The 27132-nt window shown below is 42.1% G+C and overlaps 3 protein-coding genes across 3 annotated transcripts in view; 1 reads left to right on the top strand and 2 right to left on the bottom strand.

Moving 5' to 3' along the window:
* The window catches only part of LOC306649472 (transmembrane protein C16orf54), a 56515-nt gene that overhangs the window by 13000 nt on the left and 16383 nt on the right, over positions 1–27132 (bottom strand). The window contains exon 2 of the mRNA XM_079120501.1: positions 1459–1556. The gene's annotated coding sequence lies outside the window, so the exon portion shown is untranslated. The remainder of the gene's footprint in view (positions 1–1458; positions 1557–27132) is intronic.
* LOC306649537 (growth arrest-specific protein 7-like) lies at positions 3454–4416 on the bottom strand (the record flags this gene model as incomplete). The annotated part of the gene is made up of 2 exons (XM_079120542.1): positions 3454–3708; positions 3841–4416. The coding sequence occupies 2 exons, from the start codon at positions 4414–4416 to the stop codon at positions 3454–3456; spliced, it is 831 nt and encodes a 276-aa protein (XP_078976668.1).
* ZG16 (zymogen granule protein 16) lies at positions 22106–24938 on the top strand. Its single transcript, XM_079120250.1, has 3 exons — positions 22106–22167; positions 22350–22482; positions 23209–24938. Exons 1-3 carry the CDS (start codon positions 22113–22115, stop codon positions 23522–23524), a joined length of 504 nt encoding a protein of 167 aa, XP_078976376.1. The 5' UTR covers positions 22106–22112; the 3' UTR covers positions 23525–24938.

Here is a 27132-nt window from a genome sequence, read left to right as displayed (position 1 = left end):
AGCCACACTTTTCTCATGAATCTCCTACCTTCCTTTTGTCCTGTTGCAGAGTTAGTGTGCCCTCCATTTCCTGCAGCCCTATCTTCCCTGATGTTCTTCTTTTGCAGTAAAGGAAGATGTGTCTCACTTCGTACCCACCACTGACATTTCTACCCTGTTCAAGTATCTCCCACACTACTGCTCCTGGTTATAGCTATTGTGCACCTAACAATTTGTTATTTCCTCTACAAAAACTCTTCAAAATAGGGCTGGGGTTGTAGCTCAGGAGCAGAGCGCTGGCCTAGCATATGTGAGGCACTGGGTTCCATCCTCAGCATCACATAAAAATAAAAAAAAATGTATTGTGTCCACCTACAACATATATATATGGACACAATACCCTTACTTCATTTATTTATATGTGGTGCTGAGGATGGAACCCAGGGCCTCATGCATGCTAGGCAAGCACTCTACCACTGAGCCAGAACCCCATCGCCCCCAACCCTTTCCATTTTATTTTATTTTATTTTATTTTTGCTGAGTGTGGTGGCACAGGCTTGTAATCCCAGTGGCTTGGGAGGCCAAGGCAGGAGGATCTCCAGTTCAAAGCCAGTCTCACAGCTTAGCAAGGCCCTAAGCAACTCAGTGAGACCCTATCTCCAAATAAAACACAAAAAAGGGCTGGGGATGTGGTTGAGTGCCCTTGGATTCAATCCCCAGTACCAAAAATAATAAAAATTATTATTATTATTATTATTATTATTTACTCTTGGAACTGGGGATTGAACTCAGGACTGCTTTACCACTGAGCTATATCTCCAACCCTTTTATTTTTTATTTTGAGACAGGGTCTTGCTAAATTGCTGAGGCTGGCCTTGAACTCCTGCCTTAGCCTCCCAGACTGCTGGGATTACAGGAGTGTGCCACTGTGCCCAGCTTATCCCTCCTTCACCAAGGAAGAAACTTAGGTTCAGCAACTTTAACTACTTGCCTTAAGTTGAGTGGCAAAACTGGACTTCATCCTGCTTCTCTCTGTGTATCATGATTTCCTCTAATCTAAAATCATAAGTCAAGATAACCACTTTCTGACTGGGAGGAGAGTTAGGTTTAGGTGTGTCAGTCAGAGGAGACTCAGAGGAGGCTGTTAAAGAAAATATATGAGAATACAGACACAGTATTTTATTGCATACAGATCCCAGAAAGAAGAGGGGAGCAGGCCTCACAGGGCCATGGGAAGGGGATATTGTTTGGGACATGCATGTTCAACCATCAGGTGAGATAGGTGGGGGGAGCATTTTCAGGCAGGTTTCCCAAGGAAAATTCTAACTGGTGGGCTTACTGCAAGAACACCCAAGTTCCAGGAGGCCCCGCTGTGACAGAGAGCGTTCACTATGGTATGTTTGCACAGTCCATTCAGAGTTAAGGGCCTGTGGGGTGAGTCAAGATGTTTTATGTAGCTGTCCCATGGGGAGATCTTACCAGGATGCCGGTATAACAGGCAGATGTCTGGATTGACAACTTTGAGGAACTGGGAGGAGGAGAACTGGATACTGTGTCAAGGGCACTAAGTTCTGCTCCTGGAATGAGAAAGTTAAATTGATATTCAATATGGATGCCAACACAATAGAAAATCATAAAAATCCCCTATATATGCAGTACAAATTTTGATATCACAGGTTGAAATCCTTTCACTCTGCTATTCTGGCATCTGTGGCCACCCTTCCCTGGCCTCAGGTAGGGTCTGCATTCCCTGCTCCATGCTTGACTGAAGGAGCAGTGTTTACTTTACTTCCATCTTCTAAGTGCATCCGGTAAGTGCTTTGGGTTATATTAAGTTCCGGCTGTTGCTGCCTGTTTAACAGTGTACTGAGGTTAGTTGAGCCTTTTGTCATTATTCTTTTATAAAGAGTGGGCATGAAAAAGTGATGATACTAGAGAAAAGATGAAGCTCTCATAAACTGGGTACAATAGGGACAGAGTTCAGAAGCACAGTGGATGCTGAAATCAGTGACTTTAGTTTCTGCTGGACATGCACTGGGCTTTAGATTATAGTGTATTCAACTGGAAGGGAAAGAACAAAATCAAACCTTATATGTAGAAGTCTAGAAATATATCATTAAGTTTAGAGCTAAAACATGAGGGGTAATTAGGAATTTTATGATTTTTTTCATGTCCAAGGATAGAACCTCTTCTTACAGCACAAGATTCTATTGTTCATCTTGTGTACACTCAGGTCACATAGAAACATCTCCTACACACTAGCTGAACACCAGGTAGTATTCTAGAGCATGTGGACCATTTACATCTCTTAACAAATGGCCAGGTGTGGTGATGCATGGTCATAATCCCAGTGACTCTGGAGGCTGAGGCAGGAGGATCACAAATTTGAGGCCAGCCTCAGCAGATTCATGAGGCCTTAACAACTTATAGAGACCGTGTCTCAAAATAACAAAATGAAAATAAAAAGTGCTGGGGATGTAGCTCACTGGTAAAGTGCCCCTGGGTTCAATCCCCAATACCACCCCCCCCCCCAAAAAAAAAAAAAAAAAAAAACACCAGAAAGAAAAATTAGCACAGCAAAGCTAAGAGGTAACTATAGTTATCACTTGCTTGTCATTTTTTTTAAGATGAGAAAACACAAGCTCAAAGAAGTAAAATAACTTAGTTTCTGAATTCTAACACGGCCTGGCTCCGAGTCCGTGCCTTAACCAGAACACACATGGCTTCTGTCTTAGGGCCTGTGCATAATATATCACATGTTACAGCAAATGACTGGTTGTGGTTAGGATATGGTTTGAGTGTGTCCCCAAAGGTCACACGCTTGAAGCTGGTGCTCAGCACAGTGATGTTGTGAGGTGGGGGAACCTTAAGGGGATGGGGCCTGGTAGAAGTTGATTAGGTCATTGGGGGTATGCCCTTAGGAACCCCAGTTAGTTCCCATGAGAGTAGGTTATAAAAAGAGTGAGGCCCCCCCACAAAGACCCCATGAAAACAAAAAGTTAAACTATCTCCCAAATATGCCTGGCTTTCTATCTCACCCTGTGACTGCTCTCTTCCTCTCACACATGCTCCTATCAGGATGCCATCTACCATGTGATATGGACAACTGGCCTTCCCCAGAGGCTGACCTGATAGACTTCCAGCCTCTAAAATGTGAGCTAAATAAACTTCTTTTTTTTTTTTCCTTCCAGCCTCAGTTTGTTCTCAGAGCAACAAGCATGGCATGGGGTTTGGGGGCTTCAGTCTTGGAGACAAGGGCAGGGTTGCAGGTCTGTCTTCTTGGTCTGGGAATATTTGGGACCCCCCAGCTGGGCCATTCAGATCACCCTTCTGGAATTGCCAGCTCTCTCCTCTCTCCTCAGTGGACAGGAGAGTGGGTGGGAGGGCAGCTTCACCCAGCAGAAGACACCATCTCCTCTCTGTGGGACACCTAGCCCCTCTCCTGGCAGGACCCCCAGGGCCACACAGGCGTGTCTAGATCTCTGTGTCCACAGGGCGAATGTTGCCCATTTTGTGCTCTCTGACCCACAGCTCTCTGTCTTTGGCCGGGTCCACTTTTCGAAGCAGTTGGTCCACGAGCTCAACTGTGCTTTGGTCAAGCATGTCTGCCTCGTGCCACAGCCGTGTGTACTGGCACAAACGTTGCCAGATCATCTCCGCCCTCTCCACTTCCAGTTGCTCCAGCTCCAAAGTGGTGGTCACCATCTCTTCAAACCACTTGGACTGGGCCTGGTTGTAGAGGTCCACACAGCCCGTGAGGTCATCACCAGCCTGTGTGGACTTCCTCCGTGCCTTCTTTTTTTTTTTTTTTTTGCGGTACTGGGGATTGAACTCAGGGCCTTGTGCTTGCCTCGCAAGCACGCTACCAGCTGAGCTATCTCCCCACCCACTCCGTGCCTTCTTGATGTCCTCCTCTGTCTTGTTGCTCAGCTTGATCTCCAGCTGCTGGGTCTTCATCTCCAGGTCTCTCTGCCGCTCTGTGAGGGCTTTCTGGGCCTTCTCCACCGATGCATAGCAGCTGGCGAGTTGCTTGCGGAGGTCAGTGATATGGTGGTCACACTTTTTCATATCTTTCTTGAAGTTCTCACAAAAGTTCATTAGGGGCTTCTCTACCTCACTGTGAAGCTTGGCAGAGAACTTGAGATGAACTTCTGCTTCATCTGCCAGGGTCTTCTTTACCTGAGCCCATGCTTCTCCCAGGGAGCCTTCCTCCTGTGCAGCCAACGAGTTCTGAGAGAGCTTAGCCAAGTTCTTTGCATATTCTTCTTCAATCTTTATCCTCTCTTGGTCGAATTCAGACATTTCTTTCTGCATTTGTTTGCCCTTCAGTTGCTTTTGGAGCAGCAGGTTGAACCCTGCCACTGTGCCTTGGGGGTCTTTCTTATCAGCCCAGATCTTTATCTCTTTCTTTAAGTTATCTTCCTTCTCCTGAAACATAGCTCTGATCTCACTCTTTATATCCTCCTTAAAGTCATGAAGCAGTTTTACTAAGTAAATTCTGAACTCCCTCTCTGACATTTCTTCTACTGGTTTGTCAATGGAGTCTATAACTGGAGCATCCTGGTTTGTTCGGAGTGCTTTATTCCCCCTTTTTTTTTTTTTCATTTTGTTTGTGTGACTTCCATCTAGCCGTGGGGATCTGAGGCAGTACAGTTTCTGCGCTGTACACTTACAGTGTCCCTGAAGGTTTTCAGTACCTCACAGATCTGGGTTTCAGTTTCCATAGGCTCCCTCACGCCGCAGTCCCAAGATGGCTCCTGGATCGCAGATGATCAATAAACTCCAGTAGAGAGTGAAGGATATGGAAATAAGCCCCAGGGAGGGAATTCCCCTTTCAATTTCCCTACCTGTCCTCCTGCCCTCCCTAAATAAACCCTCCACCAACACTCCTCCCATGGCCTGGCCCTGCCTGCCAAAAGGCCTGCCAAACTTCTTTTCTTTACAAATTATTTGGCTTCAGGTATTTTGTTTCAGCAACAAATAATAGAATAATACAGACTGCTCAAATTTTGTGTGATATTTAAAGGAAACCAAATCTGCTCATATTTTTAGATGAATTCTCTCTGACACAAAGCAAGATTAAGTACATCCTAGTGGAAGGACCTCACTTCAGTCCCACTTTGACAGCAGCTTATTTAGCATAGATGAGCACTAGATGTGGCTGATTCTAGTTAGGATATTATATTTTCATATAATATAAGGGAACAGAGGGAAAATAAACTCAAAGGAAAAATAAGGAATCACAGTTATCACACAATTCAGAAAGAGATGTGGAGATTATGAAAGCAAAATCACAGGTTTGCTGGGGGCAGTGGTGCACACCTGTAATCACAGTTGCTTAGGAGGCTGAGGCAGGAGGATCTCCAGTTCAAAGTTAGCCTCAGTAACTTAACCATGCCCTAAACAACTCAGTGAGAACCTGTCTCTAAATAAAATACAAAAAGGGTTGAGGATGTGGCTTCGTGGTTAAGTGCCTCTGGGTTCAATCCCTGGTACCAAAAAAGGAAAGAAATCACAGAGTTTTTTTTTAAAAAGCTATCATGCAAATTACATCTCAATTTAAAAAAGGAAATTAAAGTCAGGTTCACAAATAACTTTAACTTATGTTGTCCACACTAACTTACACAAAATTATTTTGCAGATCTCTATTATCTGATCTCTATCATCGGAACTCAAGCCAAACCACAAAGTATAGCTAGTGGCAGATGAGCAAGATAACTTTATCTGAAGGACTATAATTTGTGAAACTTTAAAGGGAGAGAAAAAACATTTACTCAGGCCAAAATTGTTCCAGGGGTTTGACAAAAATTGGTTGGTCTTATTACCTCCAGTTTACAGAAGAAGAAACTGAAGTTTAGTAGGTTACATAGTGGATAAGGCCTGCAGCCGAACCTTAAATCCATGTCTCTTCATGATACAACATTCTGTTTATATTTTTTTTCAATACAGGGGACTGAATCCAGAGACACTCTACCACTGAACTAGATCCCCGGTACTTTTTATTTTTTGAGAGAAGGTCTTGCTAAATTGCTCAGGTTGAGCCTAGCAAAGTGGCCCATACCTATAATCCCAAAGACTCCAGAGGCTGAGGTAGGAGGATCGGAAGTTCAAACACAGCCTCAGCAATTTAGTGAGGCCCCGTCTCCAAAGAGAGCAGGGAGGGGGAGAGATGGGGGTATGGTTCAGTGGTTAAACACACCTGGGTTTAATCCCTGGTATAAACAAATAAATTAATAAATAGCTCAGATTGGCCTCAAACTTACAATCCTCCTGCCTCAGCCTCTCTAGAGGCTGGAATTAGAGGTGTGCACAACCTCCGCTGTCTCTGTCATTCTTGTTACCATGTCGGTATAGGTTTCTCACTTTTAAAATGATTAACAATTAACTTACCTGGCCTCAGTCTGGTCTCTGGAGCACGCAGTACTGCCACAGCCATCCACTACTGCCAAGATGCCCTCGAGGTATCATAACCCAACAGTTGTAAGCAAAGAGTCTTTTTACTTAGAGAACTTATATTTGAACTTTTTTTTTTTAAATGGCACTGGAGATTGAACCCAGGGTGCTGTATCACTGAGTTATGCTCCCAGGCATTTTTATTTTTTATTTTGAGAGAGACTTTCATTAAATTGCCAGCTGGTCTCAAAATTACAATCCTCCTGCCTCAGCCTCCTGAGCTCCTGGGATTACTGGTGTTCACCTGTGTGCCAAGCTGAACCTTATCCTTGAAGAGAGGTAGAATTCATTTTTGCCCTTGTTTTACAAATGCAGAAATACAGGCTCCAGAGAAAGAAGTGACTTTTCTAGGTTCACACAGCTAAGAATATTGGATTGATGACTTCAATCCAGTATTGTGACTTTATGTCCATTATTTTTCCTAACACAGTTGAAGGAATTAAAAGTAAGAAACTAGACTGTCTCTCCCTCTGGAAGTAGCCTGCATTATCCCTTGAAAGTGTATTCCTTGCTTTACTCCAAGGGCGAGTCTCTTGAGACAGTCCCCATTTTCTCCTGAATATGTGTCTACTTTCTAAAATAAACCCCTGTCTATGTCTTTGGGGGGAAAAAAGGAAGGAAGGGAGGGAAGAAGAGAGAGAGGAAGGAGGAAAAGAAAATTCAAATACAAACCCTGTGAGAAAATAGACATAGTTGTGGGGAAAAGCCAAGGAGGAAATTTAGCGACGTCTCAGTGGAGCCTAATCAAAGGTCTGTTTTGTTTATTCATTCGACATTTATATGACATGCCTATTCAGTTTCAGGTGTGATGCTGGGTGGGGAATTCAGAGATACATCGGACATGGTCCCTGCCTTAGAATGAGTTCTTGAGTTTTTCTATGTAAATAGATAAATTATATTGCAGGGTAATTAGAGCCATAATAGAATGTAGGAAGTGCAACAGGAGGCCAGGGAAGGAACCCTGAAGGGGCTGGGGAGAGATGAGAGCCGAGGCCTTTGTGAGACAAGGTGGGTGCTGGGTGGTCGTGGGATCCTCTAAACAGACCCGAGGTGGGTAGAGGAGAGAGTTCGAGCTATGTGCAGGCCACAGTAGGGGCTGGGCTGTGGGGCTTAGAAGACAGGGATTAGGGGCATAGAGGGACCCTCTTTGCAACTTGGTGAAGTCTCTTCTCCTGTTAGACTTAATTTATTCATGGGTGCAGTAAAGGATGAACAGAAAAGTAGTGTTCAAATTTATTTTTGTAAGCTAGGCACAATAATGCACACCTGTAATCCCAGCAGGCCCAAAGCAGGAGGATTGCAAGTTGGAGGTCAGCTGCCCAAGTACCTTATTGAGATCCTGTCTCAAAATAAAAAATTAAAAGGGTTGGGGATGTAGCTCAGTGACCCCTGGATTCAATCCCCAGTACTCAAGGGAAAATAAAATGTTTTTGTTGTGAGACCCCTTGTTCCAGTGAAACTGCACAGAAGCCCAATGTACAAATGAGATAGAGAATCTGTGGGTTACTGGGGATTGAATCCAGGGGTGCTGAGCAACATTTCCAGTACTTTTTAAAATTTCGAGACAGTGTCTCCCTAAATTGCTGAGGCTGACCTTGAATTTGCAATCCTCCTACCTCAGCCTCCTGAGTCCCTGGGATTATAGGCCAGTGCCACTGTGCTTGGTGAATTTTTTTTTTCTAAACAGGATACAGGGCTGGGGATGTAGCTCAGTGACAGAGTGCATGCCTGGCATGTATGAGGTTCTAGATTCAATGCCCAGCAACACACACACACACACACACACACACACACACACACACACACACACACAGAGAAAAGAATAAGAAGAAAAATAAAAATTTTAAAAGTATCTTCCATCGTGCAGAAATATAATTTTGAAACTTTTTTTGCAGTACTGGGGATTAAACCCAGGGCCTTTTGTACACCAAGCAAGTGTCCTCCTACTGAGCTACATCCCAGTTCCTTTTTGTTGTTGTTGTTGTTGCTGGGGATTGAACTCAGGGCCTTGTGTGCACAAGGCAAGCACTCTACCAACTGAGTTATATCCCCAGCCCTCAGTTCCTTTTTAAAAAAAATTTTTGAGACAGGGTCTCACTAAATACCCAGACTGGCCTTGAACTAATGATGCTACCCTCCTCAGGCCTCCTATGTAACTTAGATTACAGGCATATATCATTGTGCTTCACCAGATATTTTGAAACATTCTTGATGGGGGTTATTAAATATAATTTTCAGTAGACTATCAATTTGGACTGAGCTCCTGCACTAGGCCCATAAACTAAATCAAATGTAGTAACTAATGCTAAAGTTCCACATCGCCAAGCCAAAACTAAGTTGTTTATCTGACATTTCCAAGAAATCCAGAAGAGACAGACATTGATGAATTCCCAAACAGAGCAGTTTCAGTCTGTTTATATGGAAAGTAACTTCAAAATAAACAATCCATTTTTTGTTCTGTTTCTGCTTTCCTCAGTCCTTTTCTGTCTGTAAAACTAACTTCTCTGCTTAGTTCATTGGAATATTCATTATGTTTTTACAGAATGAAAATCTGCCTGATTCTAGAATTGCAATTAAAAGTCATTTTTTTTAAAAATCAATTAAGATCTTTATACTAAATTTGTTAGAATTGTGTCTTCTGACAGGGTGAAGAGGGAGATCCCCACTGTGGGGTCTAAATTTTCACTAAGACTTTGAGAAGGCAAGTTGCTTTACCTGAAAGAGGGAATAACTTTCTGGGCAATTGAGAAGGGAAAATAGAAGGATCCAGTAAATGAGAGAAGATTCACACTCTCCCTGCCATGGCCTCCCATTTCCACCGTGACCCTTGCCCAAGTCCATCTTCTACCTTATCAAAATGCAGAGAGCAGCTGGGCAAGGTGGCACAAGCCTAAAATCCCACTGATTCCAAAGGCTGAGGCAAGAAGATCTCAAGTTCAAGGCCAGCCTTGGCACCTTAGTGAGATTCTGTCTCAAAATAAAAAATTGAAAGGACTGGGGATGTAGCTCAGTATGGCACCCCTGCGTTCAATCCCCAGTACCAGCGAGAAAAAAAAAAAAAAAAAAAAAAAAAAAAAACAAATCCAGAGAGTAATTCTAACATATAAATATGTTCATGTACTCCCCTGCTCCAAATCATTCCCTTCTGTAACTTCCCTCACTCTCAGAATGCCAGTCAAACTCTTGACCTTGGCCTACCAGGCCCTATACCATCTGCCCACTGGTGGCTACCCGCCCTCCACATCTCCCATTGCCTACCACCAGACACCCTGCCTTCCTTGCTGTTTCCAAATCCATCACACACACTTGCCACTCAGAGCTTTGGAACTTGGTGTTCCCTCTGTCCGGACCACTCTTCACCCAAATATCTATATTTCTCTCCATCACTTTATCTGGCCTCGTCCAAATGTTAAACAAGAAACCTCCCAATTTCAAGAGCAGCTTCCCCATCACTCTTCATGTTCTCATTCTAGGTCATAGTCCTCACTGCGCTCCCTGATGTATTATGTAGAAACTCTTTTGTCAATTTGTCCAATTCTCCCTGCTCTGGAGTAAAAGCTCTTTGAGGTAGACTGTTGACTCTCTTTTTCATCCACACAGATCTACAGCATCAAAATAGAATGGGGTCTCCAATACAGAGATTTGCCAAGGATGCAGAGGAGACAAGAGAATATCAGTTGTTTAGTTGCCTTGTAGTAGGAGAAAATTTTAGAGAGGGCTTTGGACCTTTGTTGTCTGTAGGCCTGGGGGTGGATGAGGTTTTAAGACAACTTCATCTAGATTTTAGGGGACAGGTACCTGGCTGGCACATGAGTTAAATGTAAAGGGTATCATAGGAGCTGATGAGGTAGAAGCCTAGTGCTCCTGACTTCTGGCTCCTCAGACACTGCATCAGAGAGAAGTAGACAGAAGGAATAAGAGATGGGAGACACAAAGGAAGGACAAGGAAATATTTTAATCTAGAAATTCTGCTTATTTGTCCAGGCTTATCATTCTCTAAGCCAGTCTCTCTTCCAGGCATGTCACTCCCAGATTTCTAGAAAATCTGTAAATCTATCTGTGCACTGTTAATTAACTGGCTAATAAATAGATTAAGTGGGGTGGGGATTATAGTTTGAGAAACCTATAATTTAGGAGACTTTCCAGTGCTATTTACTAATCGGATAATAAAGACCACACCAGCCTAAGGATCCTGAGACTGACCAGACCACCAGAAACCATCTTGATATCTCCAGACTTATATCATTCCTACATCACCTTACTAGAACCCACCCCCCACCAAGTTTCCTTAAAGATCCAGGAGGAGGAGGGAAAAGAGGGTATCATGACTGAAATTGAATTCCATGCATGTGTGAGTTCACTGGAATGAATCCAACTACGACGTATAACGATAGGCTGTAATAAAAATATTATGTATACTCTATAATGAACTAGAGGGAGATCCAAGATGGTGGACTAGAGGGAGGCTGTGTTCCTTGTTGCTCCATAACTCGAGTTTCAAGCAGAGGATATCTGTTTCTCAGTGAGGCAGTTTTTGCTGCTTATTGATCCCCTGCTGTTTACCCCATTTGTCCACTTTGATCACCTGCAGTCTGCCAGCATATCAACTACTTTTTGAGTGTAGATTGCTTGCTCACTGTCTGGCGTCTACTATCTGCCATTTGCCTGCCTCTTGCCTGTCCATCACCTGCCCTTTCACTACCCATCACCCACCGCCCGAGGTTCACATGCTGATCCTCCGACAGCAGCCAGCAGGACTGGACCACAGACCAACCAGTGGAGCACCAGCTGCCTGCTGTTGCCTGGAAGTTCACTGTCACACTACCTGCAGGTTTGATTACACGTGGCTGCCACCATTTTGGGACAACAGCCTGGACCTGTAGGACCCCTAGCCGGACTGACTTGAGCCCCGTCTCCAGGACCCCTCAGCTCGACTGACCACTCCCTGCCTCCAGGGCCCTCAGACCAACTGACTGCTTCCTGCTACCAGGACCCCCAGACCGATTGACTGTGCCCTACCACCAGGACCCCCAGACTGACTGACTGCACCCTGCCTCCAGGACCTCAATCTGACCATGCCCACACCCTGTGCTGCAGCTCCCCATTTGCCAACACATTTGGAAGCCAGAGGAACCATCTTAGATTATCCTGGAAGCTGTATCCCCCATCTTTAGGTGGGGCAAATATCATCCTGAGACACCTGCTGGAGACTGGAAGCTCATTGTCAGGTATCTCCATACATTAGACTACTGAATACTGGGAGGTTTGAATACTATATGACTGTTATAGTGTAGATTTTTTTTCTCCTTATTGAAAAATTTTGTTTTTATTTCTTTACTTTTCTTGCTCTCTTTTCCTTTTGTTTACCTGTTCCCTCAGAGCCTCTTTCTCCTTTTTCGCATGCTAACAGCCAACTTCTTTTGATTACACTTTCACTCTTTCTATGATCTAGAACTTCTATATACTCTTTCCTTAACCCATTCTCAGCTACATCCTACACCCCTCCCTATCCTCTTTGTCCTCCATTAGAAACTGCAGACCTTATTACAAATCTATTTGTTATACTATAGATAATAATTGAACTCATTCTGTTTCTTTTGACAGTATTGTTAACATCCTAATAGGGGCTATTTGGTTTAGGGTTGTATGTTGTCTGTACTGGGCACTGCTACTATCTATCTCCCCCCTTAAAGAAAAGGTTTATAAAGAAAAGGTTATAGTGACCCCTATAGGGTCACTATAAGCCTATAGGGGGGAAACTGCAATACCCCAGATCTGCACTGCTAGAGGGGAAGATACACGAACAACATGAAAAAACATGGGAATAAAATAATCCAAACAAACATAAATTCTATATTAATAGAATCCAGTGACAGTATGGTAGAAGAAATGTCAGAAAAGGACTTCAGATTATACATGATTAAAATGATTCGTGAAGCAATGGATGAGATAAGAGAACAAATACAGGCAATGAATGATCACACCAATAAGCAGTTGAAAGAGCAACTGCAGGAACCAAAATATCATTTCAACAAAAAGAGATTCTCAAAAAAAAAAAAAAAAAAAAAAAAAAAAAAAAAGGAAATCCTTGAAATGAAGGAAACAATAAACCAAATAAAAAACTCAATGGAAAGCATCACCAAAGACTAGACCACTTGGAAGACAGAACCTCAGACAATGAAGACAAAATATTTAATCTTGAAAATAAAGTTGCCCAAACAGAGAAGATGGTAAGAAATCATAAACAGAACCTCCAAGAACTATGGGACATCATGAAAAGACCAAATTTAAGAATTATTGGGATTGAGGAAGGCACAGAGATACAAACCAAAGGAATACAAACCAAAGGAATGAACAACCTATTCAAGGAAATAATATCAGAAATTTCCCAAACCTGAATAATGAAATGGAAAATCAAATAAAGAGGCTTACAGAACACCAAGTGTACAAAAGCACAACAGATCCACACCAAGGCACATTATAATGCAAATGCCTAACATACAAAATAAAGATAGGATTTTGAAGGCTGAGAGAGAAAAGCATCAGATTATATATAGGGGGAAACCAATATGGATACCGGTAGATTTCTCAGCCCAGACTCTAAAGCTAGAAGGCCCTGGAACAACATATTTCAAGCTCTGAAAGAACATGGTTGCCAACCAAGAATCCTATGCCCAGCAAAACTAACCTTCAGATTTGAAGATGAAATAAAATCCTTCCATGATAAACAAAAGTTAAAAGAATTTACAAATAGAAAAGCCTGCACTACAGAATATTCTCAACAAAATATTCCATGAGCAGGAAATGAAAAACAACAATGTAGGTCAGCAAAGGGAGGAACTACCTTAGAGAAAAACCACTCACAGGAGAAACTAAGCCAAGGTTAAAAACCAAAAATAAGCCAAATGACTGGGACTACAAATCATATCTCAATAATAACCCTGAACGTTAATGGCCTAAACTCATCAAATAAAAGACATAGACTAGCAGAATGGATTAAAAAGAAAGACCCAACAATATGCTGCCTTCAAGAGACTCATCTCATAGATAAGGACATCCACAGACTAAAGGTGAAAAAATGGGAAAAAACCTACCATGCACATGGACTTATTAAAAAAAGTGGGGGTTTCCACCCTTATTTCAGATAAAGTGGACTTCAAGCCAAAGTTAGTCAGAAGGGATAAAGAAGGACATTTCATACTGCTTAAGGGAACCATAAATCAGGAAGACATAACAATCATAAATATTTATGTCCTAAACAACGGTGCATTCATGTACATCAAACAAATCCTTCTCAATTCCAGGAATCAAATAGACCACAACACAATAATTCTGGGTTGACTTTAAACACACTGCTGTCACCTACTGTATAGATCATCCAAACAAAAACTAAACAAAGAAACCATAGAACTCAATAACACAATCAATAATTTTGATTAAACAGACATATATAGAATATTCCATCCATCAACAAGTGATATACTTCTTCTCAGCAGCACATGGAACCTTCTCGAAAATAGACCATAAGCAGCCATTAGTAAATGCAAAATAATAGAGATACTACTTTGTGTTCTATCAGATCATAATGAAATGAAATAGAAATCAATGACCAAAACAAAAAAATAGAAATTACTCTAAACACCTGGAGACTAAATAATATGCGATTGAATGAAGCATGGATAACAGAAACATCAGGAAGGAGATAAAAAATTCTTAGAGGTAAATTAGAATGATGATACAACATAGCAAAATCTCTGGGACACCATGAAAGCAGTAGTAAGAGGAAAATCCATTGCCTGAAATGCATTCAAGAAAAGAATGAAAAGTCAACAACTAAATGACCTAACATTACAGCTCAAAGCCCTAGGAAAAGAAGAACAGAACAACACCAAAAGTAGTAGAAGACAGGAAATAATTAAAATCAGAGCTGAAATCAATGAAAAAAAGCAAAAGAAACAATTCAAAAAATTGACAAAACAAAAAGTTGGTTCTTTGAAAAAGAAAACAAATAGACAAACCCTTAGCCACACTAACAAAGAGAAGGAGAGAGAAAACTCAAATTACTAAAATTCATGATTAAAAAGGAAATATCATGACAGACACCACTGAGATACAGAACATAATGAGAAGCTACTTTGAAAATCTGTATTCCAACAAAATAGAAATTACTGAAGACATTGACAAATTTGTAGATACATATGCTCCTCCCAAACTGAACCAGGAGGACATACACAATTTAAACAGATCATTATCAAGCAATGAAATAGAAGAAGCCATTAAAAACCTACCATCCAAGAAAAGCCCAGGACCAAATGAATTCTCAGCTGAGTTCTACAAGACCTTCAAAGAAGAACTCATTCCAATACTTCTCAAAGTATTCCAGGAAATAGAAAAGGAGGGAACCCTACCAAACTCATTAAATGAAGCTAATATCAACCTCATACCCAAACCAGGAAAAGACACATCAAGGAAAGAAAATTTTAGACCAATATCCTTGATGAATATAGATCAAAGATGATCCTTAACAAAATACTGACAAACCATATCCAAAAACATATTAAGAAGATAGTGCACCACAATCAAGTGGGGTTCATCCCTGGAATGCAAGGATGGGTTTAACACCTGTAAATCAATAAACATAATCCATCATGTCAATAAACTTAAGGATAAGAATCAAATGGGTATTTCAATTGATGCAGAAAAAGCGTTTGACCAAAATACAACACCTCTTCATGCTCAAAACACTAGAAAAAATAGAAATAGTAGGAACATACCTGAACATTGTAAAGGCTATTTATGCAAAGCCAAGACCAACATCATTCTTAATGGAGAAATCTGAAAGCATTCCCTTTAAAAAACTGGAACAAGACAGGGATGCCCTCATTCACCACTTCTATACAACATCATTCTTGAAATACTAGCGCAAAGCAATTAGACAGACTAAAGAAATTAAAGGGATATGAATAGGAAAGAGGAACTTAAGTTGTCACTATTTGCTGACGACATGATTCTCTATTTAGAGGATCCAAAAAACTCCTCCAGAAAACTTCTAGACTTCATCAATGATTCAGCAAAATAGCAGGATAGAAAACCAACATGTATAAATCTAAAGTATTTTATACATAAGAGATGAAACATCTGAAAGGGAAGTGAGGGAAACAACTCTGTTAGTAATTGCTTCAAAAAACAATACTTGGGAATCAATCTAACCAAAGATGTGAAAGAGCTCTACAATGAAAACTACAGAACATTGAAGAAAGAAATTGAGAAAGAACTTAGAAGATGGAAAGATCCCCCATGTTCTTGGATAGGCAGAATTAATATTATCAAAATGGCCATACTTCCAAAGGTGCTATACAGATTTAATGCAATTCCAATTAAAATCCCTATGACATTTCTCATAGAAACAGAAAAAGCAATCATGAAATTTCATCTGGAAGAACAAAAGACCCAGGATAGCCAAAGCAATCCTGGCAGGAACAGTGATGAGGAGATATCAAAGTACCAGACCTTAAACTCTACTATTAGGGCAATACTAACAAAAACAGCATGGTACTGGCCCCAAAATAGACAGGTAGATCAATGGGTACAGGATAGAAGACACAGAGACATACCCACATAAGTACAGTAATCTCATACTAGACAAAGGTGCCAAAAACTTACAGTGGAGAAAAGATAGCCTCTTCAAAAAATGGTACTGGGAAAACTGGAAATCCATATGCAGTAAAATGAATTAAACCCCTATCTCTCACCCTGTACAAACTCGACTCAAAATGGATCAAGGATCTAGGAATTAGACCTGAGACCCTTCACCAAATAGAAAAGTAGGCCCAAATCTCCATCACGTTGGCTTAGGACCAGACTTCCTTAACAAGACCCCCATAGCGCAAGAAATAAAAGCAAAAATCAATAAATGGGATAGATTCACACTAAAAAGTTTTTTTCTCAGCACAGGAAACAATCAATAATGTGAAAAGAGAGCCTACAGAGTGGGTGAAAATGTTTTCCACACACACTTCAGACAGAGCACTCATCTCCAAAGTTTATAAAGAACTTAAAAATCTTTACACCCAAAATATAAAGAACCGAATCTATAAATGGGCTAAGGAAATGGACAGACACTTCACAAGAAGAGATGTACGGGTGATCAACAAATATATGAAAAAGTGCTCATCATCCCTAGTAATTAGAGAAATGCAAATTAAAACCGCATTTAAAATTAAGATTTCATCTAACTCTAATTAGAATGGCTATTATCAAGAACACAAGCAATAATAAGTGTTGGCGTGGATGTGGGGGAAAAGGCACTCTCATACATTGCTGGTGGAGTTGCAAAATTGGTGCAGCCACTCTGGAAAGCAGTATGGAGATTCCTCAGAAAGCTTGAATGGACCACCATTTGACCCAGCTATCCCATTCCTCAGTTTATACCCAAAGGACTTAAAATCAGCATACTACGGTGATGCAGTCACATCATAGCAGCTCAATTCACAATAGCTAAATTGTGGAACCAACCTAGATGCCCTTCAATTGACAAATGGATAAAAAAAACTGTGGTACATATACACAATGGAATATTTTTAATGACCAATGGATAAAGAAACTGTGGTATATATACACAATGGAATATTACTCAGTCGTAAAGAAGAAAAAAATTATGGCATTTGCTGGTGAATGAATGAAGTTGGAAAATATCATGCTAAGTGAAATAGGTGAAGCCCATAACACCGAAGGTCAAATGTTCTCTATGATAAGTGCAGGACAATATATAACAAGGTGGGGTGGCAGGGGGAAGAGAAGAATGAAGGAACTTTGGATGGTGTAGAGGAAAATGGGTGGGAGGAGGGTGGGGGACAGAAAGATAGAATGAAACAGGACAGTATTACCCTATGTATAATGAACTAATAATATACATACATATATATGTCTACATATTAAACATAAAAAGTCCTGCTTTCTCTCTATTTCCACTTTGAAGTAATATATCCTTTGGGTCAAGAATGTGTATGAATAAATATATATATATTTATTTATATACAAAAAAAAGGAAACAGGAAACCCCCAAACCACATCTCTCATTCTCAAGTTGGCCCACATTCTCCCTTGAATATGTTAATCTTCTTTCCTTAATAAAACTCTATCTATGCCTCTGATTGACACACATTGAAATTATTTTCCATCATAAACGCCAAGAACCACCGACTCCTGAGTTGAGTTCCCCCATCTCTCTGGCAACTCCTTGGACCCTTCTTTGGAGACGTCTCTTCTCCCAAGAGTAGACTCTGGAGATACCCACAGTAGCTAAATGGTGGGTTCCTGGTCTCTGGAATGGACAGGGGCTATGAGATCCCTTTGCTGGAGGAACATCTCTTGTACTTAGGAAAGGAGCTGCTGAAGACTTGGGGTCTGGCTGTGTCATGACTGGACATGAGGGCATTCTCCTGAGGTGCTCACCACACACCTCTCTGGGGTGCCATTTGAACTTTTATGAGTTTGCTCACAGACTGTGTGGTGTGCCCCCTAATAAGGAGAGACAGAAAGTAGTAAGAGAGGAAAGAGCTAGAGGGAACATCTAGGAGAGACACAGAAGCAAGGAAGAAGAGAGACAAGGAAAAGGGCATGGAGAGAAGGAATATAAGGGGAAAAAACCTAGCCAGGTGTGGTGACACATCTGTAATCCCAGCTAAACTCCTAAACAAGAGGATGACAAATTCAAGGCCAATCTGGACAATTTAGGGAGACCTGTCACAAAATAAAAAGTAAAAGGGGGCTGAGTTTGTAACTTAGTGAAAGAGTACTTGTCTAGTATGGATTTAATCCCCAGTGAGAAAGAAAGGAAGGGAGGGAGGGAGGGAGGGAGGGAGGGAGGGGGGAAGGAAAGGAAAAGAAAAAAGAAAAGAAAGAAAATGAAAAAAGAAAACCCCTCAAGAGCAGGGGATGAAGGTAAAGATCAGGACATAAAGGGTGTTGTGAGTGTACTATATCATTAACATAGACCAAACACATTTGTGTCTTTCCACAATGTCAGAATTTATTAAGTAAAAATAAATTCACAGGCTACACCACTTTCATCAGTAGCAGTTCACTGAACACTTCTGGGTCACCTAGTAGTCATAAACCAGGCAATCAGAGGTTCTTTTATTCCAATCCTAACATTCAAGTCAATAACACACTTTGCATCACATATATATACATATATATATCTGTGTGTATATATATATATATATATATATATATATATATATGCAAACATTACGATATCCTCCTCAGGGTAGGACTCCCTTTACTATCTGGGTGTTTCAGTCAGCTTTGTATCACTGTGACCAGAATACCAAACAAGAACAAATTACAGGAGAAAAAGTTTATTTTGGATTATGGTTTCATATATATGTATATGGAAAGACTAAGAAAGGGTTAAGGCAGCCACAGGGGTTCCAAAGGCCAAACTGAGAACAAAGGCAGAGAGCAGATATGAATGCAAAGAGGTGGTAGGTGGTCAGATAAGATTACTAACCAGTCAAAGCACTTGGTCAGAGCTCAGAGCACAGGAACTTATTCTACACCAAGGTCTGGATGGAGGGAAGGACTGCAGTTTCACGTCAGCTTGAGGCATCAGCTTGGAGTGGGACTTGCGTGGTTGTCAAGGGAATGAGAAGCAATACTCTGCTAAAGTCTGAGGACAGAGATTCAGAGGTTCATTGGTGTGGCAATTTTCCTGGGTAAGATTTATGACAAGTGACGAGGTGATGGGGGTCAAGGTGCTTCCATGTCCAGTCTCAGGGTACCCCTCCTTTTATGGGTCTCAAGTGAGGGGGCTGTACCGCTTGGTGGTCTGGTGTGTTTGATAAGCTCATGGGCCTGGTTCTTCTGATATGAGTTTGATATGCCCATACATCCATGTGCTTCTGATTAATTTGATAAATTCACAGGTAGTTATTCTTATTAGCATGATTAATTTATTTATAGGTTTATGCCTTATGGTTGTACCTGGCAGATGGTGATTGTTTACTTGTACAAACAAGGTGTAGGGTCATTCCACCTCAGCACTTAAACTCAAAATGGAATAGCTTATGGCAAACTATAGCTTTACAAAATGAGTAATAAAGGTTCAGACACAGCCTGAAAACTGCTGTTCTATACATGGAGTAACTCAGCAGAGCACAGCCTACTGTCTGCAAAGGCAAAAAAGAACTGGCAAAGAAAGGCAAACAGAGAGTAAGGGACATAACAAAATAAAACAATTGGAATAAGGAAAAAGTTAGGACATCAGGATAGATAGCTTATCTTCAACCTGGAGAAAAGGAGATGGGAGGAGAGATGAAACAACAGCTTCACTCCAGGAATCTCCTCACCCAAGCCCCACCCTAATTCCGGCTCCTCAGGGCAGGTCTCCCTTTGCTAAGTGGACAAATCCTCAGCCCCAGATGGTGAACCTGTAAGGGATGGGTGGGGTGTACTGAACGCCCAGCTACTAGTCATTAAGTACTGACACAAGCTGGGTGCAGTGGCACCAGCCTATAATTCCAGCAACATGGGAGGCTAAGGCAGGAGGATTGCAAGTTCAAGGCCAGCCTTGGCAGCTCAGTGAGCCAGACCCTCAGCAACTTAGTGAGACCCTGTCTTAAAATAAATAAGAAATGGGCCTGGGATGTACCTCCTCAGAGATAGGGTACTTGCTTAGCCTGTATGAGGCTCTGGGTTTGATCTCTTGTACCAGGGGAAAAAACAAATACATAAATAAAAAGGGTGTGGGTGTAGAATACCCCGCAACATCCCTGATCCTTCTCTCCACTTGGAAGGCCCTGCTGACTCTCAGGGGTCAGAGGGTCAGGCACTAGGGGCTGGTTCTAGGAATTTTAGATCTAGAGAACTCAGTCCTAGGACAGAAGGGCCTAAAGAGAGAAGTAATCTGACATTGTTTCAAGCCCTAAGAAAAGTAGCAATTGCCTTGTTTGGGCTATAGCCTTGGTGTCCAGGAATCCCAAGGGTCCAAGTGCAGAACTACCGGCTGAGGAAGACCTGCATAGCCTTGGTTCCTTAGCTGCCTGTTTGCCCACTGGACTGACTCTGTGTCTGGGAGAGGGGTTCTGTAAGTGAAAGGTCCACCTACAGCCCCAAATGACCTTTCTCAGACTGACGGAGGATAGATAGATGAATGGACAAGGGAAAAAGCAAGTACAGCAAAATATTAGTCCATAAGGGGGTCATATGGGTGTTCACAACCTAAGTCCTTGAACTTCACCATATGTTTGGATTTATTGTAATAAAATAACAGAGAAGGAAGAGAGAAAATTGTCAGGCAAATAGTATACACTGTTCAGAAGAAGGTATTGGGAGTGCATTTTCTTTCTGGAAGAACTTACATTTCAAATGCCCAGAGAGGGTAATGGTTATTCTGACAAAGAGCAAGTTTCAGGGGAGAGCCCCACAAACCATTTAGGGGAGGGAGAACCTTCCACAGAGCTCCTTAGATTACACCCCACAGGTGACTAGCTACTTTGTAGCAACTCAAAGTTGCTGGCCCTTTGGTGACTTTTCTGAAGTTTATCTTGCCCCTCCAGAGATTTGGCACTTGGTCCAGAGTGGACCCCACCTTGCCACCTGTAACCCTGGGGGGAAGGGCAGGATAAGATGTTCCAGACCCTGCCTGACACCTGATCCTAAGAGGTTGATCATGTTTATTCAGGAGGTGAGGTTCTCACGATAAAGAGCAGGGGAAGGGCTTGGACCTGGTATAAAAGATCTGAAAGTTTCTGGGAGATTATTTTGCATCTGAAAACGCCAGGTGAGGGGTGACAGGATGCTTGAATCTGAGCTGGGAGTTTTGCAAATCTAAGCTGGATTAAGAGGGTTCTGGATTGAGTAACAGGGGGGACTTGTCAGTTAGGTGGGGCACCTGAATCTGAGCTACTTGGGTGCAAATATGCCTGATTTCAGCCAAAGGAATGGGGACATTTGTGATGCTCAGAGAAATGGTCAGGTTTATGTTATGGAGAAAGGGTTATGACAAGTGGACCAGGTTCCCCGGGGTCTAATGTCTTGAGCACATCCCAATTCTTTCTGTAACTTCTCCATCTATCCAGTTCCACCTTGGATGCTGGTACCAGTAGTCTCTTCTACTACCACTTCAATCCCCAGGTGACACAGAGGTACTTCTAAAATACTCCTTTCTTTCCGATTTGAGACCAGGGTAAAGATAGGGATTTAATCATGCCCCAAATGCTCCATAAACCAGGCTAATCTACCAACTGAACAAATTCAGTTAAGTTTTACTCAGTTTCTGGTTTGGTAAATTCAACCCTCTCTATGCTTTGGAGATGTCCTCTACTTACTCTTAAGAACACTGCTCTGTGCCAAGATGGAATGGGGCTTGATTCACCTTAAAATCTGGACAGAGTTAGAACTGATGTTTTGGTTTGGAAGGGAGAAAGAAAATTGGCATTAGCAGACCAGAGAAACCCAGAGGGATTAGGGACCCAGAAGACAGTGAGTGTTTGGAACGAAAGAACAAACCACAGATGAACAGTCTTCTTTAGGCTCAAGACTAAGCTGGCAAGGTCTGAATTGAAGGATTGAAAAATCCAAGTCTAAACTGGAAATCCAGGGATGCCTGGGTACATGAAGTCCAGCAGGAAAAGGATACAGCCTCATTTTTCCTCTCTTCCCACTCCAGCCCCAGAATGTTGACGATTGCGATCCTCACCCTTCTTTGTGCCTCAGCCTCTGCCAATGCCAGTAAGTGTGATGCCACAAACCTGGTCATGGGGTTCTGGGAAGGCAGCCCCTGCACTGCTGTTGACCAAAACTTTTATAGGCTGGCTTGGGGTGGTGGGCACAGTCATGCGAGGAACAGCGGTGGTGGGGAGCAACTGAGTTCCCTGGGGATTTCTCCCTCCAACTCCTTCTCTTCCCTCCAGTTCAGGTTAGGTCCTCCTCCTATAACGGAGAGTATGGAGGTGGTGGAGGACAGCGATTCTCCCATTCTGGCAACCAGCTGGAAGGTCCCATCACTGCCCTTCGTGTCCGTGTCAGTCGATACTACATTGTAGGGTAAGACGAGTTTCTGTGGTTTGGGGACCCTCTTGGATTTTAACAAGTTGGAAATTTCTCATTAACTTTGGATCACATCTGTTTCAATCAGCAAGTCAGAGGTAAAACAGGATATGGTGAAAAATTGATAGAGGAGCTAGATCTGTCACAACTCTTACCTCCCAACACACATGTCCCTGGCAAAGCAGATAACCAAAACTCTCAGGGGCCTGGAAATTGTCTAGGTCAGGCCCCTCTGAGGTGGCTCCTTTGCAATATTACTGTTAGGCCATCCTCCAATCTTTGCTTTGTTTCTCCCCTGAGATAGCCACATTTCTTTCATAGAGTTGGGAATTTGTCATATGCAGAGCCAAAATGTGTCTCCTTCTGATCCAGGTTCTGCATCTGAGACTATACTGACAAGTCTCTTCCTTCTCCAGCATGGGCCTTTCAGATGTTTGAAAATCTTCTTTCAATGGGGGTTGGGGACATGGTAGAACCCCAGACTCCAAATTCAAGTTCTGAGACTGTTGTCTGGGTGATATGTGGGCAACTTCTTTTCCCTCTGAGCTGTTTGTTGGCAAAATGAGGAGTTGAATTCCGTGTGTGATCTTCTAGGGCTCATATGGTTTACATTCTATAGGACTAGAAATGTCACATCACCAGTTTGAAGGTCTCAGCGTGTAGGCCCAGAGATCCTGAGTTGTGATGCCCTATTCAATGTCTTCCTTCTCCACTTGTCCCCAGTCTCCAGGTGCGCTATGGCAAGGTGTGGAGCGATTATGTGGGTGGCAAATCAGGAGACCTGGAGGAGATCTTCCTGCACCCTGGGGAGTCAGTGATTCAGGTGTCTGGCAAATACAAGAACTATCTGAGGAAGCTGGTCTTTGTGACAGACAAGGGCCGCTACCTGCCTTTTGGGAAAGACACAGGCACAAGTTTCAACGCTGTGCCCTTGTACCCCAACACTGTACTTCGATTCATCAGTGGCCGAGCTGGTTCTCTCATTGATGCCATTGGCCTGCACTGGGACGTCTACCCCAGTGACTGCAGCAGCTGCTGAGCTCCAGCCTCCTCCTTGGGACACAGGACACTGAGAACTCCCTTATAATAACCCCCATTCAGTTGGCTTAATAAAAGGTTAAACATGGTTAAAACTAGCATGTATGTGGGTGACTCTGCCTGGGATCTACCTCCTGATTTTGGTGGGAACATGCCATCACATTTCTGGCTCTCTGTTGGGTATTAATCTGGGAAAAGTGGGAGGATGAGGAAGGGAATTTTAAGATCCTGGGCTTTTCTTTATAATTTACCAAGAGGAGATATTTTCTGACTTGTGCCAACTCTTCTCAAGGATAGTTCTTTAGAGTGCTTACCCAAATAGACTGAGGCTAGGGTAAGGCCTAGTTGTGGTTTATTGTCCAAACCTGAGGTGTCCTGTTTCTCAGCTCTCCTCTCCCCTGGTCCTTCTTTTGAAAAAAAGTGCTTCTCAGCTAGAAGAATGTCACCTCACTCTATTGACCTGAACCTGGTCAATACATGTGGTAATCCTGGACCATTATCTTTTGTTCTTTTCTAGAATCCACCTAACTCCTGAAGTTTAGCCTAAGTTTGTGCCGAAGGACTCTGCCCTATTGTCCCAGCCCAGTTCTTCCCATTATCACCCATAAGTCCTGACATCCTTATTTACTGCTCTTGGAACTGGGATTCTTTCCTCAGGCAGCCACCACCTCCCCAACAGTGTAGACGTTTGTCAGCACCATGCTCAAAAAGGAAATTCCAAAAAGGAAAGATTTTCATTTTGGATTCCCATGAATATAAGGGGTTGGTTAGAATTCAGGGGAAGCATCAGGGGATAACTGGATAGAATCAGAAAAGACATAAAGTTACTATGGAAATAATTTTTTGGACTCTAGTTTCCAGTCTTAGAATATTAACAGTTTTTTGTTGGTAGTGGTGGGGAGTTACACATCAGTTCTGACAGATTTATTCATGTTACAGGAAATGTCAGAGTCACATTTCTTCTCAATTACACAAAGATAAGTTTCACACTTGTAATTTTATATATATTCACATTCTAGAAATAAGCTCATGTCTAGCCTATTTTTATAATAATTCCTCTTTTTAGTATTTCCATGGGACAGAATATTATGCCTTTATAATTATTTTTATTGATATAAACCAGAACATAAAATTCACCCCTTTAAAGTATACGATTCAGTAGTTTTTTAAGTATAGTCACAAGGTTATGTGATCATCACCACTCTATTTCCAGAATATTTTCATCACCTCAAAAAGAAATCCAGCCAGGGGCTGGGATTGTGGCTTAGTGGCAAAGTGCTTACCTAGTACATGTGAGGTACTGGGTTCAATTCTCAGTACTGCGTGTAAATAAATAAAATAAAGGTCCATCAGCAACTAATAAAAATATTTTTTTAAAAAAGAAATCCATCCAGGCATGGTGGCACATGCCTGTAATCCCAGTAACTCAGGAGGCTAAAGCACCCTGGCTTCAATCCCCAGTACCTAAATAAATAAATGATGAAAATTATAGAAGTCCATTGTTTTGGACTAAGCTTCAACAGTCCACACTAAAAACTAAAATGGAGTCACTTATGCTAAAGTTCTACATTGAAAATGAAGATAGCCTTCCAAGAAATCAAGAGAGAAAACAACCAAATTTCCCAAACAGGCCAGTTTCAATTGGCATGATAATGAAGTTCCTTCCAAAAAGTAATCTGAAGTAACTTTATGTTAACAAATCAGTTATTTTTCGAGGGTTCCATCTTCCTGTCCCCACTTTGAGAGGAAATTAACTTTGAAATGACCAATCCCTTCTTCATCCCGTTTCTGCTTTCTTCAGCCTGTCTATAAAACCAGCCTCTTCCATTGAGCTCACTGGAATACTCATTCTATGTATTAGCTTGATTCTAGCATTATGGAAAAACAGACAGGTAAGAAACCCAGCGACACTCGGAGTTTATTTTTGTTGCTGACCTCAAGGAGCTCACACTAAAAAATTCTGGGCCCTGAGCAGTGGAGTTTTAGGGTTTTTATAGGGCAGTGCAGAAGATTAGGTTACAAGAGTGGTACTGGCTGCAAATCAGTGGGCTTGAAATTTGGGGTTGCTCAAGTGGGAACAGTGGGTAGGTCAGGGTGGGAAGCCTGGTTATAGAAGGAGAAAGGCCGATTATCTCTGTGTAAGGACTTTGGCCTTGTGCCCACTTCTGGTTTGATAACTTCTCCTGTGGCCTACTGAGTCTGTTTGGGGTATTCTTCCTGTTCATTCCCCCCTTAGGGTGCTTTTTCCAACCTGAGGTGGATAAGTATCAACCTCAGGCCTGTTGGGAGAGAGTGATACCCCTCATTCTTATCAGGTTCTTCCTGGCCCAGGAGCCTATTTTGGGTTACCAGTAATGATAGTTATATATAATGATAGTTTTGATAGTTTTATACACACACACACACACATATATAGATATATAGAGAGAGAGAGAGGGAGAGAGAGAGTTATAGGTGGACAATATTGTTATTTTATTTTTATCTGGTGCTGAGGATCGAATCCAGGATCTCACACATGCTAGGTGGGCGCTCTACTACTGAACTACAACCTCAGCTCCAGTAAGTATAGTTTGACTGACTCTTTTCATGAATTGATGAAGCGAGTAATGAGACGGATCAAGAGAGCCAATAGGATTATGAGGGGGCCAGTCAAGTGGAGGAGCCATGAGGGTCAACTCCAGATGTTATTCCAAAAGCTCCAGGAATTTGCTAATTCTGTCATCTATGTAGGCTTGGTCTTACAGTTGCTGGGCCATAGCCCGACTAGTTTGTACAAAAGCATTCTTCATTTAGGAAGAGACAGATTCCTCCCTTTTCAGCTGTAAGTCCAGTCCCCTTCCTATTTTGCAAAACTACCTCAGCCAGGGAGTGTAATTGATCCTGTAGGGCTACTAATAATTTTGCCACTTGCTCAATATCATCTGTTAAGTTCTTAGTTTGTAGTAAAAGGTGGTTGATGAAGTGATCCCTCCTATGCCTGTACTTTTCTGGCCATTATCCTCAATATAATTAGTAGCAATATGACTAGGATGGCTCTCCTTGACCACGTATTGGCCGACAAAGGTATGGGGAGGGTTTGGGTATTAGGTACTATGTTCATCTGAGAGATGAGGAAAGCCAAAGTGAATATCCTTGTCCAATTAGTTGGCAGGTGTACATAAGCATCTGTCCCACATATAAAGAATAGGCCTTGGCAGGGGTGACATCATGTTGTGTTCGTGGGTTACCTGTTAATGTTTGGTTACATTGGTCCCTAGTTAAATTGGCTATATGCTCTGTCCCTTCATTGCTTGTTACACATTCAGGAGCCTGTTGAGTCAGTTTGACTGGCCCTAAAATGGGCCTCATTGTGGTAGATTTGGAGGGGGCTCTGTGGCTATAACATTTCTCAAAAGTATTGGTGTGGCTAAGTAATATGGGGTTTTCATGGATAAGCACAACCAGCAATCCTTGGCCAGCCTCAGAATTGGTATTGTTAAGATGGTGGTGGGCTGCATTTTAGGAACAGATCCAACTGGGAGTCCAAATTAAGAGGTTTGAGTGGTTTGTATGAGCCTTTCAGTGAAGTGAGGAGTGGGTACACAAGTCCAGGCCCATCCAGCAGACTAA

The sequence above is a fragment of the Sciurus vulgaris genome, assembly GCF_902686455.1.
Source record: "Sciurus vulgaris genome assembly, chromosome: 18".
NCBI classification, from domain to species: domain Eukaryota; kingdom Metazoa; phylum Chordata; class Mammalia; order Rodentia; family Sciuridae; genus Sciurus; species Sciurus vulgaris.
This window is presented reverse-complemented; position numbering and strand designations above follow the sequence as displayed.